Source organism: Phaethon aethereus (assembly GCF_964289735.1).
Source record: "Phaethon aethereus genome assembly, chromosome: 9".
NCBI classification, from domain to species: Eukaryota; Metazoa; Chordata; class Aves; order Phaethontiformes; family Phaethontidae; genus Phaethon; species Phaethon aethereus.
In genome coordinates this window covers 11,014,093-11,033,540 of record NC_138585.1, presented here as the reverse complement: position 1 = coordinate 11,033,540, position 19,448 = coordinate 11,014,093, and the positions used below count along the sequence as shown (strand labels likewise).

The following is a 19,448-nucleotide window of genomic DNA, read 5'->3' as shown; positions in this document are numbered from 1 at the left end:
ACAGACAACAGAAAGAGGCATTAGTACTTCCTAAAACAAACAGAAAAAAGTAGTTTCACAATCTCTTATCTGGGGAAAATAGAACAGAACTGAAATAGACTTCACCCTAGAACAGACTCTTAGGAAAAGTACACTTTTTTTTTTTTTTTTTTAATACTGTTGTTAGTATTACAGCTATGAGAGAGTGTTTCTTTCTTACCATCAGTGTACTTTTTTATCTAGGGAATATTAAAAAGCCAGTAATACTAACCATGGTTAATACAAGCTGAAATGAAAGCAATAAGGAAAATATAGACAATAATATATTTCTTTGCTTGTCATTCAGCTGTTTGCCAGCATCAGTACTCTGAAAAAAAAAAAAGAAATTGCTTTACTATTCTGAAGTGAGAACAGTGTTACACTTTCAGTGATTCCCTGAGGCCATCTGTCAATGAGTAAATTATGTTGTGTGTATACTACATTATATCCTTAAGTGCTTTATAAACAAATTATTTCTTAACATGTAGTTCTTTTAGGAAGTAGTAGTCTTAATTTGCAGACAGTGGACACTGAGGTATCTGCACAGTTTCCACACCAACTCAAGAGTAGATTTCAGGACATGAAATTGTTGATCTAGAGAATGTACTCCATACACCTCTGAAGAAAAAAAGAAAAAAAAGTTTCTCTATTTGCTTTTTATATCATCCTGGAAAGTAAAGATTTCTTCAAGGTCAAAGCTCAGCAAGTTAGTGATGATAATTTGCCTGGTACTGTCCTAGTAGAAATGCTTGGAGGGTTTTATGAAGGTGAGGCTTAGGCGTCAGACCCCAATTCATGTTATTCCTGTACAAGAATCTACAGAGTAAAAGGGCTGCTGTTTACAATGTGATTGTGTGTTAAATGGTTTCTGGATATGTAGCATATGGCTTTCTGCCAGTATTGAGATTCTAGATTTGAGTGCAGTGGCACATGTTCACCAACAGAAAGTACTGTCCTCACTTAAGCAAACAGGATTTCTACACTGGAAACAATACTGAACCAAAAGCAGATATTAGCATCTAACAGGGAAGTTGTGGGTGACTATCTCACGATGTAAAGACAGACTTTGGGTGGTGATTTTTGTTTTTGTATTAAGTAACACCATTTAATTTTTGTTATTTTCTCCCCACAAAATAAGTATTTCCTAAGCCAGAAAAACAGGCAATATCTTGATGTTTCTGCATGGTTTCCAGACAGCAGCTCAGTATGAGTGGAGAGCAGACACATTTTGGAAGCAAAAAGATGTTTGTGGGAAGACAAGAATGTGAGGTGTAAAGGAGAAGTGTATGGGAAAGGACTGACATTTAAAGGTACTATGATTAGGACAAGGTTAGGTTCTAACGAAACTAAGCTAAAATACATTAACGTGCATCTGATCCAAAGGAAAAAGGTCAGAAGTAAATTGTGGTTAACTAATGCTGACCTGACCTTGCTCTTCATAATCTATGCAATATTTTCCTCTTAAAGATTATGAATTATTCTGTAGTGTTGTTTTGCCTTGTTTTGATGGAGGTGTCTCTGATAATTACTAGAATTTCATCAAGCAATGCAAGATAGCGAGAGCTTAAGTTTTGTATTATGTAAGCAGAAAAGTGAGAGATTTTTCAGATGGATCTTTCTCGCTTTGAGTACTTCTAGTGAAGTATCTCCAAGAAACATATCCTCACAGTGAACTTCCTAGAGGATAGCAGTAGTGCAGAGCCTGCCAGGATGGTGCTGTAGAGTTAATTTATGATTACAGTAGCCATCCAGTCCCACCTCCTGCTCAAAGCAGGGCTAATCTCAAAGCAAACAGCAAAACAGAAAAAGTAAATGAGTTCTTCAGTGTCTTTCACCAGTGCAAAAATATTTTTGTGTAAAAATTGTCTATAATTAAAACTGCAAAATCCACAGAACCGGAAAATGCTAAGAGACTGAATTGGCAGTGTAATAAATCAATGTCAATGGAATTTGACAAGTGTATTTGGTAACTGGATTTGGTACTGCTGTAAGTTTTATAATATAAGTTCATTGGGTTCTGCAAATAAAATATAGATTAAAGAAAGAGAATATGACTTTAAATAATAGATATTCCTGCTTACATTGTTATTTCTTCTACTGAGGCATTAGTGAGTTATATGCCATGCATGCAGCGTGAAATAGAGATGATGATTTTTTGGCTGCTCAGAAAGGTCATAACTTTAGGATGGCAGTTGGTGTCACTGGTAGGAATGCCACTGTATAAAACAGCAAAGAGGTACCATTGTATCAATGTGTAGGCAGCGAATGACAAAACAAGGTTTACCAGAGAGTCAAGTGTTTGTCTGGAATGTATGCGCAGACATGACTGCTCCTACACAGCTTTTTCACAAAGCTTTCACACCGAATCCAGCACAAAACTAGACCTTATTGCTCTGGCATGGGGGCTTGGAAACAAAGCTCCTAAGTAACAGCCCTACCTTCAGTATGGTAGTGAACATGCTTGAGAGGACTGAAACTGGACCCATACTTTCCAGCACTCCTACCCCTGCCAACTAAAAGCAAATGCACCTCCGTGCACCTGTGGACTCATAACCACCTATCACTGCAAGCACTGGGCATAACGTTCTAATGCTTTGTAGTAACTACCTATAGCTGATATATATCTCCATGGAAAATCCCAGTGGAAAGTAAGACAAATTTCTGTCTGTATAAGTAACTGTAACATGTTTAGGGCAGTACATAATTACCACATTATATTGCTAGAGAGTATTTTTAAATATTTCATAGCTTAGAAATTTTTATAGCTATTTCTTAAAAGTTAGCCAGCCATAAAATGCAGATGACAGTGGCATATCCTGATTATTGACATTGTCAGAGAAATATTTTTCCTAAACTTGTAAAAATGTTGGAAAATATCTTTTTAAGTTCATACAAAGATGCCATTAAACTATTTAAAAGGGCAAAAAGCTTTCTTTTTCAGTGGGGTTTTTTTGGTTTACAATGGGAGGTCTGGCTGGATCTTTCCATCTGCTGTGCTGGCTCTTACTGCAGATGGTCATAATCTGTACATATGGTATGTGCATATATAAACTGAAATCACTGTTGTCTTGGGGTAAAAGCAGGCACACAACAGGAGCTTGGATGCCTAACACAAAAATATTGGTGAAGGGGATAATTTAGAGCATTTTATTTTTCTAGGGGAAATTTACATGGAATTAGGGAAAGAAGCATTTACTGTTTGCTGGAGAAGAAAAAAAAGAAATCACTCAGCTCTTAGAAGATAAATTCTGGATCTGCAATTTATTTGGAATCAGGTGTTGGCTTCAGCTCAGCCCTGAATCTGTGCCAGGTTTTGGTGTAAATCAAGACAACACCAAACTCTCACAAATTTCTAAAGAGATATCTGCAGCACTCAGAAGTAGGACAGTCAGCCTAGCTTTGGAGTCCCTGCTTCTAACTTGGAAATAAAACTGGAGGAGGAATTTTCTTATTTCTGAAAATTGGAAAATTTGCTTTCCAGACATGTAAAAAAAAAATGTCTTCAGAAATAAAATGGTCTTTAGATCTGAAGTTTCTGTTTAAGTCAATCTCACTACTGTTAAATGGTTGCTGAAAAGATGAAAGAAGAGGCAAAAGACCTTGTCATTAAAAGTAGTACTTTCCAGTGAATCACATGTAAACTTACTAGACAGTAAGCTGTTCTGCCACCTGTTGTAGTGCCTGGTTAGCACTGCTGAAAATTTCTGCTTGCATATTGGCTCATGAACCAAGAAAAAAAAATTATTTCCATAAAGTCTTTAACTTCTACTTAGGAAGTTTGGAAAGTTAGGAAAAATATCACAGTATTTATGTGATGTGGAGAAAACTCTAAAAGCAATTCACAATCTTTATATATATCAATACTTGCACTTATGAAACATTTAGCAACAAGTGCCTGAAAAGAAGAAATCATTGGAAAAGCATGACATGAAGAGTTTATCTGATACGCAATCAAATGCATTTTTAACATTTCCTCTATCTTTTCTAATATCCTCTGTATTACAGCTTATTGGCAACATTTGCCCATTCATCAGACAAGCTAATTGTCAGAGCAGATGAAGTAAGGACTCTTACTTTTGTTCCTTTTTTCTCCTTTCTTACTATCTACTCTGCTGCTCTCTTTGCTAACCTTTCAACCTTTCTTGTATTAGGAACACACTTCACATATTCAGCTACAAGCCTCGAACAGGAACATGTATTGACTTTAAAAGGGTTGCTGCCATTCTAATATGACTTTGTAAGCTACTGTTTCTTTTTCTTTTATTACAGGTTTGTTTTGTGAATTTAGATGCAAACAGAGACAATTGCAGTGACGAACAAGTGAAACAGGTAACAGTTTAGGTCTTAAAAACATGTACAGTGGGTCTAGTCAGGTACACTAGGACTCTCCAATACAAACCCAGAGCAAAATTCTATGGACAAATCAAAGCCAGCCCTAGATTTTTAATCCTTACAGAGAGCAATGCATCAGGAATCTGAAATGATCTCAACACCAGGCAATATTTTATAGCTTTTCTTACTCCCATCCAGAAATACCTAACGGATTGTTGCAGCCTGTGAATTCATAGCAGTTATCATGTGAGTGGAATTCTTGCTCAGCCTTGGTTTATCAGAGAAGTGAACATGGATGTGTCATGCATCCAATTTTTTAAATTGGCATAATACTACATAAAAATAATTTCTGATGTCTCTCTCTCCTTCTGCCAAAAAGCCTTTGAAATTCCAAGAAAAAAGATTATTTTACAAATACTAAGACAAACTACATCATGATATGCTATTTAAAATACATACCATTCCAAAAAACCCTCAAATCTGAGGAAGTCATATTTTAAAGATATGGCTTGGTATCAGTTTTGAGTTTACATCCTGGCTTGGTGCCTATAATCGACACAGCAATATGACAGCAAGATGCGGTAAGTGAACAAAGGTGTGATCTCCTGACAATATCCAGAGAGTTCCTCAGTAAAGCATTGCAGTTAATTTGCTGAAACCACTCTTAGCTCATAAGAGGACAGCCAATGCTGGGACCTTGTTGCCTCCTTCAATTCATTCATTAGCAAGAACTGTTTTTCTATGCTGTTTTCTGCATGCTGGATCTGTGAAAATTCAGATGTCAAAAATAAACAAGGTTTCTTGCAGCAAAATAATTTTTCTGTTGAATCAGTAGGTTAACTGTGCAGAACAACTTGAGAGGTTTAACTTCACTGAATCCGCAGAAGTGCTGGTTGTTTTCTAATAAGAAATTGTTTCATTGTTGTTTACAGTGTTTATTAAGGAATAAAATTTATAGCAAGTCATATGGAAATACCATTTCTCCCTCAATCGTAGAGATCGATATCTGTAAAAGCCAACTCAAACTAGCTTTAGGCAGCTACGCTTTACAATGCCTGGAGATTAGATTACTCCCTCACAAGCACAAATCACCTTTGAAAGCAGCTATCAGCCTAGAGCAGTGGTGTGTTCGCCTGCCGTGCACTTCACACAGCCCTAAAGCTCTTCCTTCTCAGCAGAGCCCCGTAGGCTCCCCGAAGGGCTGCACCCTGACATGCCCACAGCTGGCACTCCCTGCCTGGCACGTGGTGGGACTGCTAATGGAGAGCCCGCAACATTTGGCTGCATTTTAGAAAAATAGTTTCTGGTGCAGAGTCAACACGTTTATGAGCCATGACTGGGAGATGATACTTTAGTTTTCAGCATAGGTAACAAAAATTCACTGCTAGCATAGGTACTTCGTGTTCTTCTCTAAGAGGAAACTTGCTTATCACAATTTTTGTGTATAATAGGCAGGTTGTATAAATTAGTTTTGAATGGGGTGGATTTATATACAACACACTGATGTGGTGAAAGCATTTCATAGAAGAATTTTGAAGACGTTAGCATAGCTGTTGTTCATATGAAATACATAACTATTTACTAATAGGTACTGTTAGGAATTTGCATTACCCTTTGAACCTTGGAATGGGTTAAATTTGGGGGTTTTGGTATAAAATAATCATCTTTCTAGACTTTTCCTTTATTATGCTGAAAAAAAGATAAGGAACTGAAGTAAAAGGTATACAAAATGCCATGATTTCCTACCTAAGAAATCTGATAAAATGTGGCAATTCAGGCAGTAGAAAAATAGAGATATGTAGAGAAATGTGTGTGATAACAGAAAGGTTATAATTTGAAAAAAGAAAAGAATGAGAACTTTTTTGTATTATACTGAAATGTCAAACTGAATTGAAGCACTGAATTTAGTTATGTCAAATATAAATACTTAGGCTCATCTGAAGATCAGTCTACTGAAAGTGAATTGCTCCCCAAAATTGAATTCGATTTGCTAAGCCAGAAAGTTTTATTATATCTAATTCACTCTGAGGAAAAATAACAGTATTGCAAACTTATTATTTTGAAGATGAAAAGGAAAAACTGAAGTATCGTTGAATTGCATAGTAACCAAAGCATACGGCTGGATGCCCAAGATCTGCATTCCCTTAATGACTTTACCATTTGATGGGCCGTGCTAGTGCATAAAATGGAGGTGGTATTTACTCCCTTTGTAAGGGGTCATCCTTGATTCCCTGTTCATAAAACAAGCACACTGAGGTCCTTGGCAGAAAAGAACAGCAAGCACTCTTACAGTAGGTATTGTCCTTTTGGTCTGGCCTTTGTACATGAATGAGCACAGATGTCTCCTGCACATCACTGGGGACTCCTAGCAGCACAGTAATACAAATCTCCTAAGTTACATAGCATCACTGACATTGTGACTATTACCACTTTTGGCCCTAGCAAATACATAACCGGTAGAAAATGATGGTTTCGTTAGAAATGAAACGTCATGAAGGTGTGCTGCGGAAGAGCAAAGAAATGCATATTTCACCTGTGTATTAAATACTTCCATTATTCCAGGTTTAGTATTGCATCAATTTGATCAGGAATTTCCAGCTAACTTCCCCTTTGGTTTCTTGCTTGTCATAGGCCTAGAGGAAAACTGGAACATTTGCCTTATTCTCATTACCACACTTACTGAATCTTTTCTGGGTTAGACAGGAACAGACATAGTATTCTCGGTGTCCTAGGAACTCACTCATAATAGGAAGGCCAAGCATTCAGATGCACAAATACAATCAAGATGTTTAGCACATGACAATGTAAGGGATGACAGACTGTTGTGCTGGACAGTTGTGCAGAAGTTTAATACTGTCACCATTGTCTTGTCTAGTGGCTCAAAAGAAAGAATGTGCATTGTAATGTTGCCAGTTCTACTTTTAATCAACTCAAAGTAGTAAGTTCAAGTAAGCTTTCTAAAGGCATGCCTATAAGTGCTATTTCATTTTGATACTTACGAATCTAACTGTGCAACTCAGACTTCATTACCTGAGAGCAAAATCTATCTTTCATACTACAGAGATTGATCAGCGTCTCTCCAAATCTTCCCAAACTCATCAGTTCGATGAACATACAGCCACCAAAGGAAAATGAAATAGTCCTGCTGAGTGGATTAGCATCAGGAAACATTCGGGCTGATTATGAAGTTCCCCAGGTAGGAATCAAACTCATCTTTAAGATCATATCACACTTGTGAAGGATGGAATTTGGACAATGGAAAAAAGAAAGCTGAAAGCAAAGACCTTGCACCAGTTTAAGAGATGAGTGGGAGTTTGCAAACATAAAAAATAAATCTAACAAAAGTCTGTTAAGTGTGTGCGGTGGGAGGGGTGACACAAAGATAGCAGAGATATCCTGCTATTCCCTCTAGATCCTGTGGATGTCTGGGCTGCAGCTGATAATGCTTTAAGCCATATTAGTGGCTGACCTTCAGGGAAGGCAGGCATTGGTGGCAGAGATGATTCATAAGCCCACATTTCAAGAGTAGCAGGAGTCAGAAGGGCAGCAGAGAGAGGAAAGTTGTAAAATTTTTTCTGTGCACATAGCTAGATCAGGGCACAGCTCCTACAGATTCCCTTTCAAGTGAAGTCTTGCTACTTCCCACTTTTGTTCCCAATCCATCTTCTCCCACGCGTGTACCTCAGAAAAGAGCTGACGATAGGACCTGAAGATCCTAGAGGCTACTGTAAGCCTGAATATGACAATGGAAAATACCAAGCTACATTAACCATATCAGAACCGATACCTCATTTAGCTTCTGTCAACTTAAAAAGTAATTAATGCATTAATTAAAACTTAACATTTAAAGGCGCTAAAGGCAAAGTTCTCATGCTAACTCCTTCACTCCTATTATTGCCAATGAAATGTTCCCTATCTGTGATCTGGAGGTGAAGAATTCCTCTTACTGGCACCACATAGAGAAAGGAAGCAAACGATAACATTTGCTTAAAGGCATTTTAATACACAAGTTCCAGGAGCTTAACCCCTTATTGTAATAAAAAGTTTTTTCTTTCATTCCATTTTTATCGTACTTTATGTCTGTGCATGTCTGTGTAAAGAGAATGAAAAATACTTCAGTGTTTTTTGGCCTGATTCTGATCTCATTTTGTCAAGCATGAATTGGGAACAGCTTCTTTAACACTGCAGTTATCTTGGAGTACAAAACTGTCTCAGCAAACTTAAAACATGAACAGTATCTCCATTTTTATTTGCTGCAGAAAAAACAAAGAAGAAAACTTTTTTTCACTGAAATTAACTTGTGCACAGAAGTCTTCATGAAGCAGGCCCAGGAACAGCTGTATTGCAAAGATCATTGCATTTTGTGTTATACCAATAAGCTTATCTTTAAAGAGAGAGATTGCCTGGTTATTGAGCTTTCTTGCCACTTGTGACTAATGGCTGAATATAGAAAAATTTAAAAAAATAAGAGCACAAGCCTAACATGGGAGCAGTGGAGCTCCAAAACCCACTTCCCTGGTGAGAAGTCGCTGCAATACACACAAGGGTGTTTTGAGGCTTGAACGAGATGACGCAAGTACCCAAGTCATCCTCATCTCTGAAAGACTGCGGTCATTGAGACTGGCAGCCTTCTCAGAGAGAGTGCAGGCAAGAGACAAATGAGAACTAACTAAATTTCTGTCTTGTAAGATGAGTAAAGCTTTGCATTGAGACTGGGCGAGATTTATTGGCCAGATAAGCACATGCTATGTTCATCCTTACATTTATTTGGCTTTCCGGAGAATTTCTTTTGCAAGGAGACTCGCATAGTTTTCATACAAGGATTTTTATTCTGCTCCCCCTCAGCCCTTTTCACAAGCACAACCCTGCAAACTGTGAACTGGAGAAACAGCAGGGGAATGTTTGATCTAAGGCTGCATCTGTTTTTAATAACATTTTTCACAATATGGTGTATGCTCAAGTCTGATTCAGCAACAATTTCTCAGCAGATAATTCTGTTTTGCTTTTAGCACACTAATTTATCTGGTTTTCTGTTCAGACACATTTTTAGGTGGAAAGGAAGAGCAGGCTAATAAACCTGCTATTCCAACATAATACTCACCCCACTCCCTGTATTACTAGATATTTGCTTTGCATTCACACTCAAAGACAAAAGATCTAGGATGGTGTTACATCATGCTAGGTACTGCGCAAATACACAGGGTGTCCAGGGCACCTTTTGCACAGCTGAAAAACTGCTGCCTCGATCCAGAGTTGGTTCCACTCAAGCTCGCTCCTTCCTGGGGGCCTGGATTTAAAGCACAAGATCACAAGCTGCAAATGCTTGGCTTTGCTTCAGAGCACATCCATACCACAAACGTAGTCCCATGCAGAGATACCAACTTAGCTCTGTGGTTGTATAAATATCCAACAGTTTTAATATCAATAAAATGAGAATAACAAGAGTTCTTTTCCCTCAGTTGCTGTTCAACTTTCAACTTAATTGTAGAGCTTCTCTGGGTAAGACAGTTTTATATAAAGGCTCAGCACAGTGTGCAGTGGAGCCCCACTTCCAGTGGGAGGTTATACAGGTCTGAAATAATGGGGCTTCGGGCAAATAAGGAAGGAGAGGAAGAAGAGCAAAGAAACAAAACACTACTTTAAAACAGTCTGTAAGAACATCTAAAGGTCACCTGCTCTTAACAATCTTACCAGCCAGTATTTACAGGGCTGCCTTCAAACAAGCATTGCAACAGAAATTATTCTGAAAAGGAATTCATGCCTACAAACAATGCCCTCAAGAGACAGGTAATCCAGGGTGGTGTGAGGCCATTAACAACAGTATGTTAGGTCCCTAAAAGCAAGCAAGTCTCTGTCATTAAAAAGCCGTTGATTGAAAACAAACAACTTTGTAATTTCAAGAAAATAAAGATGTCCCTGTGATACAGCTGGGTTCTCTACTAAAATGCTTTTATAACAAAAGCTGTCAGTCCAAGCGGTCTTATTTGGGCATATATGTAACCGCACACTGTGTTACAAACATCTAAATGACAAATTGTATTGCATCTTTGCAACAGAACATTCCTGAGATATTTATAGAGAGGGAAGCTTAAAATAAGTTTTCTTTTTTAATTAACTAACTATTTGAGATTCTTTTCCCCTCTAGTGTCCTTGGCTGGCAGATGTCTGCTTGGTTCAGTGTGCAAGGGGGGACAGGAAAAACAGCCCAAGCTGCATCATTTTTGAAATAAACAAGTTTCTGGTTGGACTTGAGCTCGTTCAGGAGAGACAGCTGCAGATAGAAGCTCATGTGTTAAAGCCCGAGGATGACACAAACTGCTCAGTGTCCTCAATAGAAGAAGATTTCCTCACAGCATCTGAGCACCTCGAGGATGACAACGAGGCTGATGAATATAAAACTGGTAAAAGCAACAGGACTGAGCATAATTCTGCTATTGTTAGTACTGCAAAACAGCCACAGAAATGCTCACAGAAATTGCACTTGATGCTAATTCATGCATATATTTATCTGTAATTTAGAAAATGGACAGCCATTCATATTTTTCAATTGTTGTTCAAAGACAAGGATACGTGGTTGTGCAGTAGTTTTACAGAGCAATAATGCATTACACAGTTATGCAGCCATTTTCTTTTTGAAGTTACAGGGTACTCTGCAAAAACTAATTTCTTATTTTTCTTTTAATAGGTCATGAAAAATTAAGTGTTTCAGAAGCATCTTCAGATGTCAAAAAAAATAAAGGAAAGGGATTTGAAAATCTCCACTACAGAAAAGCCAGGTTGCCATTCATTCTTGAAGGGAACTACACTAATAAAGATAATGCAGCTTCTAGAGTATCTGAAGCTGTAAATGTTGTGGCTGAAGATGGCATCTTACAACCTGAAGATAAGTCAGACCAGGAAATACTGTGGCAGAAGGAATTAGCTGGAAGAGCTACTTCATCCTTTCGTACTACTAATTTGACAAGTGAGGTTGAAAATTCCTGCTCAGTGCAGCTGTTAGAAGATGTATCTTTAACCAAAATGGCTAAGGAGGAGCTGGGGCCTCTGTATGACCCAACAGCAAAACACAACAGTAAGACAGATGGAGAAGATTGCATAGGAATCAGGAAAATGGATCCACCCTCGCAAAACGAGCAGGCAACTACAGGTCAGTATGCCACAAATTTAGCAGAATCTGTTCTGCAAGATGCATTCATTAGACTGTCACAGTCTCAACCCACTTTTAGCGAGGAGGCTGCAGTCAGCATCTCTGTAGGAAACTCCTGTAAGACAGAAGACGCATCTGCTTCCCGATCGTGGAATGAACTTCCAAAGATCGTCATAGTGCAAAGTCCAGACAGCTCTGAGAATATACCTGAGTGGCCAGGGTCTGCCTTCCCCAACCTGTGCCAGTGGAGTGAATCAGAAAGTTCTGCTGAAGTTTCGGATTACTTTGAGGAAGAACATTCAAACGGACATGGTCAGAGTGCACTGGAAGTGGCTCTGGCATGTGCAGCCACTGTTATTGGAACCATTTCCAGTCCCCAGGCTGCAGAAAAATTCAGACAGGATCAAGAATCCACGGACTCTAAAAGCGGAGCAGTTGATAATGAAGAGCTACACACAGCATCTTCACAGCTACCTGATGACTGTTCTGGCACAGAATATTCATTTCCATCTGCATTGTGTGGCATGACTCAAGTAGCAAGTGCTGTAGCTGTCTGTGGTCTGGGGGAAACGAAGGAAGAGAAGTACCCTGCAACTTCAAGTGGACTTCTGTCTGCTGCTCAGACTTCTGCAGCCATTACTCTTCATTGTAGCATAGCTATAGGAAGCAGCATGGAAAAGCTAAATGATAGCATTGCAGAGGCCCTTCTCCAAGAGACATCAATAATTTTGACAAAACCCAACACATACAAAAATGTAGGGCATTTTATGGAATCCATAAATGGAAAAATTATTGAAACAGCAGCAAGACCACGGATTCCACACACTGATGAAGTAATCAGGGATGAACTTGCACAAAACTTATCCAATATTATTCTGCGACATTCTATTGAAGAGGTTAGGAAGAAGAGACAGCTATACCACCATTCAGAAAACAGCTCAAGTACACAAGACATTTTCATGGAGACTGCAAACAAGTTGCTTTTTAACGTAATATATTTCACTTGCAAGAAGATGAACGACATAAGACAAGTTGAAGAGTGTTCTCCTCTCTTTTCTGAGGGCGCAAAAGCAGAGAAAGTAACAAGAGCAGAAGGATGGCCAACAAAGACAACAGCACGTGAAACTTCACACAGCGCCCTTGATCACTCTGCCGTTAAGCCATTTGGTACATCCTGCAGCGCTAGTGCTAGCAAAGATCTTGGAAATGTCACAAACACTAGGAAAAGTAGTATGAAAGATGTAAATAGCAATGAAAGTGCTACACTGAATTCAGAACCAACAAGTAGAGCTATAGGGCATAATGCACTTGTTGCAAAAACATCTCCTAAGAAAAGATACCTGAAAAGAACTGCACGAGACTGTTACAAATCCCCAAATCAGAGTAGCAATCATCAGAAGAAGAAAGACTACAGATCATTTTCAGACAGAGAAAATACCTTTGCAAACAATGAATACAGGCACGGTGTTCAAGAACAGCTGCCTTCCAATGCAACCACGAATGAAGAAAACCAGGCCAAGCATAAGTGTGATGCTGTGCTAAATAATGATGTTCATGTTAGCTTGTCTTTATTGGGAGACCATGTCTTGCTTCCTTCTCAGTCTGTGCTACAAGTGAAACATTCAAGGGACAAATATTGTATAACAGATTTTGCAGAAGAATTGGCAGAAACAGTTGTCTCCATGGCAACAGAAATAGCTGCCATTTGTCTTGAAAATTCAAATGGAAAGCAACCCTGGTTCTGTGCATGGAAGAGAGGCAATGAGTATCTGGTGACCCAGAGTTTATCATGCAGAACCATGAAAAGGAAAAAGGAAACCCATGCTAATGGTTCGGTTGTTCGGAAGCACAGGGCACCTAGACTTAGCGAGATCAAAAGAAAAACAGATGAGCATCCTGAGCTAAAGGAAAGATTGATGAATCGAGTAGTAGATGAATCTATAAACCTTGAGGACACACCAGATTCAGTCAATATCTTTGCAAATGAGGTGGCTGCCAAGATCATGAACCTCACCGAACTCTCCATGGTTGACAGCATCTGGCAAGGTCCAAACCACCCCAGAAACAGGCTGCACTGTGAAAGATGGAGCCGAGCCAAGGCCTCAAGCTGTGAGAGCATACCAGAGGAGGACTCAGATTCCAAAGCCTCTTTCAATACCCTAGGCCTAATGAACACCTTTGGTCAGCCTGTAAGTCAGACAAGTTCTGTCTCAAAGCAGTCTAGTTGTGAAAGCATTACAGATGAATTTTCAAGATTTATGGTGAACCAAATGGAAAATGAAGGAAGAGGTTTTGATTTACTACTGGATTACTACGCAGGAAAAAATGCAAACAACATCTTAACTTCTGCCTTGCAACAGGTAGCCAAAAAAAATGGTCATCTTAATGTAAGGCCAAGTTGCCCATCCAAACAGTCCAGCACAGAAAGCATAACAGAAGAATTTTATAGGTACATGCTAAAAGAAATAGAAAAGGAAAATAAAGATAACGTACCTTCTACTCGGAATTCAAAGGACTGGTGTGGCAGTTTGCTACCACCCTCTCTACGATCACCTTTTTGCTTTAGGCAATCGTCAGTGCCCAACAGCAGATCATCAGGCTCTAGGCTAACAGTTAATGTTCCAGTTAAGGCAAATTCATTAGATGGATTTGCCCACCATCACCAAGATTCCTTAAATGTACAGCCAGTCAGTACCGTGACTTCTTCAGGTCTTTGCAAGTCTGACTCATGCCTGTACCAAAGATGCAAGACTGACCAGATAACAGATATGTTGATTCATGAGACATGGGCAAGTTCTATTGAATCTCTAATGCGCAAGAACAAAATCATAGCAGATGAGGCCGAGGCTGCAGAGGCAGACCAGTTTCACAGTGATTCCCCACCACATGTGGAACAATATGCGAACAGACTGGCTGCAAATATTGTTGAGAGTGGTAAAAATTTAATTGTAGTCCAGCAGGATTCCTTTGACTATACAAGTCGAGAACATGTACTGGAAAGCAAACATCCCCAAAGTGCAACTCAGATTCAATCAAAACCCAAAAGGGACGGAGTCAATTTGGATGAGAAAGAAGAGTATATGAAGGGCCCTGGACTCCTCCCTGCGGGTCAGCACAGGGAAGTGCCTTTAATTCAGATAGAAACCGATCAACAAGATGAGCCAGATAAAGACTCAGAGTCTTCAATTTCATGTGGCCCTTCTGGAAAGGAGCATCAAAGCAAAGAAAAGCCTCCAGAAGCTTTTGATGGGAAACACAAGGTTTCCAGTTCCCTACTAAATAGGTAAGTGCCAACACAGCAAATCAGCACATTGCTTTGGTGTTAGTTTTAATTTCCCAGTAAAAAATATTTTGATAAAGGAAGAAGATACAAAGAGAAACACTTTTAGAGAAATAAAAAGGTTAAGTTCTGACTACAGGTTTCTAATGGCATAAAATCACCCAACCATATATCACAGGGACGATTTCTGGAGCAAACTTACGTTGAATATGACAATAGGTCATAGATCTTAGGTTCTGAGACTCAAATCTAATACTGCACAGACAAGTTTTCCCTCTACAGAGATTTAAGTCTTCCATAGTCAAGACAGGAAAGATAGACAAAGTTTGAACTTTCACTTAGCGCTGGCTGATATCTCAGTTTAAAATAAAATAAAATAAGTATCAGTGTTAGTGTAAAATAGAAGATAGCAGAATTTGACCTGTAGTTCCCTGCTATGCTTATTTGTGTAACTGAAGTTCTGTCTACCTGGAAACAAGACCAGACTTCGAGAGCTTGAAGTTCAGCTTTGTGTTTACAAAGTCTGGAGCTACAAGTAATGAAGATTCTTTAGTGGAGGAAATAAAAAAGTAATTAAAAGCACCCCTCCCCTCCACTCCTCTGGTTCAAGACTTCTCTGGTAGAATTTAGAGTAAAGAATAAAATTTCATTTTATTTTAATTTCATGGAGTTTATAGTACAGGTTACCACCAACGTGCTTTGGTTATGGCAAAGTGTAAGCTCTGCATTAGAGTGCAGCAGAGGATTGCTGTGGATGCTATGAGGTTAAGAACAAGGCACTCTCTCAAGACATTGCCTATTTTTAACTATATATACTTCTTCATTGTATCTGTTACTTTAATGGTATCTAAACTGCCAATCACCAGGAGCATTGCAGCAGTCCATTATCTCAGAGTGCTGGAAAGAGTGCAGGTGCTAGCGTTAGAAACAATTTTGTAGCTCACTTTATTCTAGGCAGTGCTCTGTTTTGGCTTTTGACAAAGCTCCGCCTGAAGTGAGAAAGGATGTACTTTCCTGTGTATGGTAGTAATTAGGTGGATAATTATGATAGTGTTGCTATTCTTTCATGCTAACTCTCCCCCACTAACCTTCCTCTTCCTTTGAAAGCAACCTGCTTAAAATATCTATTAATAAGATACATTTAGAAATCTACCTATTTGAAATCTTGACTGAAAATGAAGTTATTTTCGCATAGTTTATGAGCCCTTTAATAACTTTTCCTCTGCCTTTGATGCAGAGTCCCTTAAGTGGCTATGGGAATTTTAAAGCAATAGGATCGGTAGGGCAGAATTAGTACCCAGAGGCTACACCCACATGAGCATTTTGGTTCAGCAATGCAGCACAGTTCTGAATCAACTTGTCTCCATTTCTATGTATCGGCTCTGTTTGCAGCATGCAATTCAGATTTCTTTTAAAGGAATCTCAACTAGAAGCTGCACAAGTGTGTACCAGATGTGCTGTTACCCCTACTGAGAAGGCAAAGCTTCCAGTGATTCTTCACATGGATTTGAACCACTTGTGGCATGGCTGTCTGGACCAAGCCTAGGCTGAAGTAAAAGCCCAAAAATATATATAATGTACATATAAAAGTGTCAGCACCAATTGCTTTGATCTACTCCTACCACATGAAATTACTTGCTAGTGTAGATACAGGCACATAGGACTCCAGGCAAAACAACAAGCTGACATATAGTCAATTAGGGGGAAAAAAAAAAAAGGCAAAAAAAAAAAAAAAGTCATGGAAGCCTGGGGAAAAGGTCTTCAACAAGCAAAAAAAAAAAGAGTTGTTTCTTGTACGTGGACAGTGCAACAGACCCAGTCCTGTCACAGATACAGAGAAACCATTCCAACCGACTGTTCAGAAGTAGGGAACTATCAGTTCAAAGCATCGCTAGTCTGAGATGTAATTGCATAATGAATCAAACAAAACCCAAAAATGCCAAGTAACAACGCCCACAAAAATTTCTCATGTTTTGGACCAAGTACAAGGTGCTACCTGCCCTGTATTAAAAATATAAATAACACCACTACCCTGCGACCTGTCTGCTCAGTGCCTTTGTGTTACTACAGATGATGAGTTTTGTACCTGAGGGGTCAGGGATGACAGGCGCAGTTATTTGACAGAAGTTGACAGCCTGGTTGAGCAGAGGCCGTCAGGCAAATGAGTCCTGTTCTCCCTGTCCAGGAGTTTGCCTCTCTCCTTAGCATCCAGCATCAATGCAGCAACTTCTCAGCTGTCCTAAGTGAGAGCATGGCAAATGGAGACATTCACAATGATATTGTCACAGTATGTTCTTAAGTTAATTACTTTGTTCTTAAGTTAATTACTTTGGAGCAACAGAATTTTTGAGGCGATCTCTTGCTCTAACTGAAGACAGGGTGCCTGATCCATAACTACATACAAAAGTCTGAAGGTGAGAACACTTTGTCCTTCCCCAACTGAAGCAGCAAAGACCCTAAGAAACCCAGAAGGCGAAGAGTCATTAGTGATTCACAACCCACAATATTTTCCTACTTTTACTTCTAGAACTCTTTTGGATCTACAATGCTAACAGAGTAGAAAACCCTGGCAAGAAACTTATTCACCCATTAGTAGGGCAGGGATTTAGTGCCAATATATATTTCCAAGAAATGCTGTCATTCTGCACTAACATATACCACATATTTCAAATGCTGATTGACTGAAGTGCATTAAGCAATAGGCCTTTGCAGTGAGCAGTCCTTTTTGTACATGTAAAACCTTTTTGTAAAAGTTAAACCTCTTCTATGCATATTTCAGTATAAGGCTTACTTTGGTTTGTGTTTGCTTATAGCAGTCAGAAGATCCTTTTTTTTTAGAGCATCTCAGACTATATGTTCAGCCAGACTCCATGTATAAATTATAAGCTTGTCCAATCTCTTGCATCTGTATAATTTTGCAGTTTTGTTGACTTTAATGAGCAGCACTGCCTGAAGACTGGTGGCACCGGTTTGTTTGCCTATATTACAATATCAATGTGCCTCCTTGTCACCCTACCAGCAACAGTCCTCAGAGCAGACCAGATACAGAAATTACAGGAGAGAGAAAAACAGCTGAAGAATTTCCAAACCATCTCAGCAGCAGTGAAGAAAGCACTGGCAGCTGGTCCCAGCTAGCCAACGATGAGGACAATCCTGACGACACAAGTAGCTACTTACAACTCAGCGAGCGATCCCTGAGGTACCCATATTGTCTGTTCTCAGTATACAGTATGGTCTAATAAACCAAGCCAATGATGTGACTACCATGCATCAGGAATGAGGGTCAACAGCTCGAGATTTATGCAGAATACTTGTAAAGAAAGCCTAATGACAGAGTTCATCTCTCTATCTTTTTTTTAAAGGAAAAAAAATTAGCCACATTCTGGTTCTCAGACAGGTCTTCTTTATTAGCAGCCAGATTCAGACAAAGAAAAAACCTCCTGGCATCACTGAAGTGCCTCAGTCCTACAGTGAAAGGGCCATCAGACAAGATATTTGCTACCGTCTTTCCTTTGATTTATTTGCTACTATTTGTGTAATGTTTATTTTGGCATGTCCTTAGTTGAGACTGAGACAACTGCTATTCCCACCAGGTATCTGTGCACTAAGAGCAGAGATACTGATCTGCTTAGATTGGCACAGGGGAGCAGATCAACAGAAGATGGCTGAGCTCCCCCTGAGTAGGCATAAATTCCAGAGCTCCCATTGCAATGCGCTGCTTTTTGCTCCTATTCAAGTCAGGACATGTGTTTAAAGATGTTATCTAGTCCTTAGAGTTTATATAAAGTGATGTTAGTTTGACTTTCACAGCCCTTTCACAAATTCAAATTGAGCAAGGTTTTTTTCTTCACATGCTCTTAGATTAGGTTTCAAACTATTGTCAAGTAATTACATCTTTCTTTTGGGTATTAAGATGACAAGGAGGAAAGATAGTATGGTAATGAAGCAGGGAAGAGGAAGAGGCTCTGTCAGAAAGCACTGTTAGCTAGTTGAAAAAATACTGAACAAAACTTGCCTGTCAGTGTGGGTGAACATTCATCCCATTATTATATTATAAATCTTCAACAAAGTCCTCGGTCAGAGAGAGCTAATGTGTTGCACCTTTTGGCTCTGCATTGAAACAGAAATTGCTACAGCAAGTCTGAATGCACAGTGTACTGACACTGACTGAGAAAAACCTGATGGGAAAAGGAACTGCCTAGTCAATCCTTCTAATGTAAGGAAAAATACTATCAGTTGCTTTTCCAGTAAAACTTAAGTGGTTCAAGTTGACTTGCCACACAGAACTTGTTTGTGCTAACTGGCTTGCAGCCAGCAAATTCACAACCTGTTCATCAGACTATTACAATATGTGCATAAACATTCACTGTCAAATTTCTAATGATGTTATAAAGTGAACTGGTACAATTTTTTTTTTTTTCCAAATATTCTCAGATGTAATACTTCATTGCCGTGAAGAAGCCAAAGAGAATACTTCTATATATTACTGGCCCCAATGAGCACTGGCTTTAATTAAAAACTCAGTCTTTCAGAGTAGTCAGAAACATAAGGGGCCATCACTGTACCTGAGGGTTCCATCAGATCCGTGATAGTATTTGGGGGTATGACGTAATACACTGAAACTGCTGTTGGTTACAGGCGTGCAGTCACCCACCAGGTAAGTCGTATGAT

The 19,448-nt window shown here is 39.1% G+C and overlaps 1 protein-coding gene across 1 annotated transcript in view; it reads left to right on the top strand.

Moving 5' to 3' along the window:
- SPHKAP (SPHK1 interactor, AKAP domain containing) overlaps positions 1-19,448 on the top strand; it is a gene marked incomplete at its 3' end in the record, with an annotated part of 101,368 nt that overhangs the window by 76,300 nt on the left and 5,620 nt on the right. Inside the window, 5 exon segments of the mRNA XM_082003329.1 lie at positions 4,288-4,347; positions 7,412-7,546; positions 10,496-10,751; positions 11,036-14,780; positions 17,797-17,976. Coding sequence (XP_081859455.1) covers positions 4,288-4,347; positions 7,412-7,546; positions 10,496-10,751; positions 11,036-14,780; positions 17,797-17,976 — 4,376 coding nt within the window.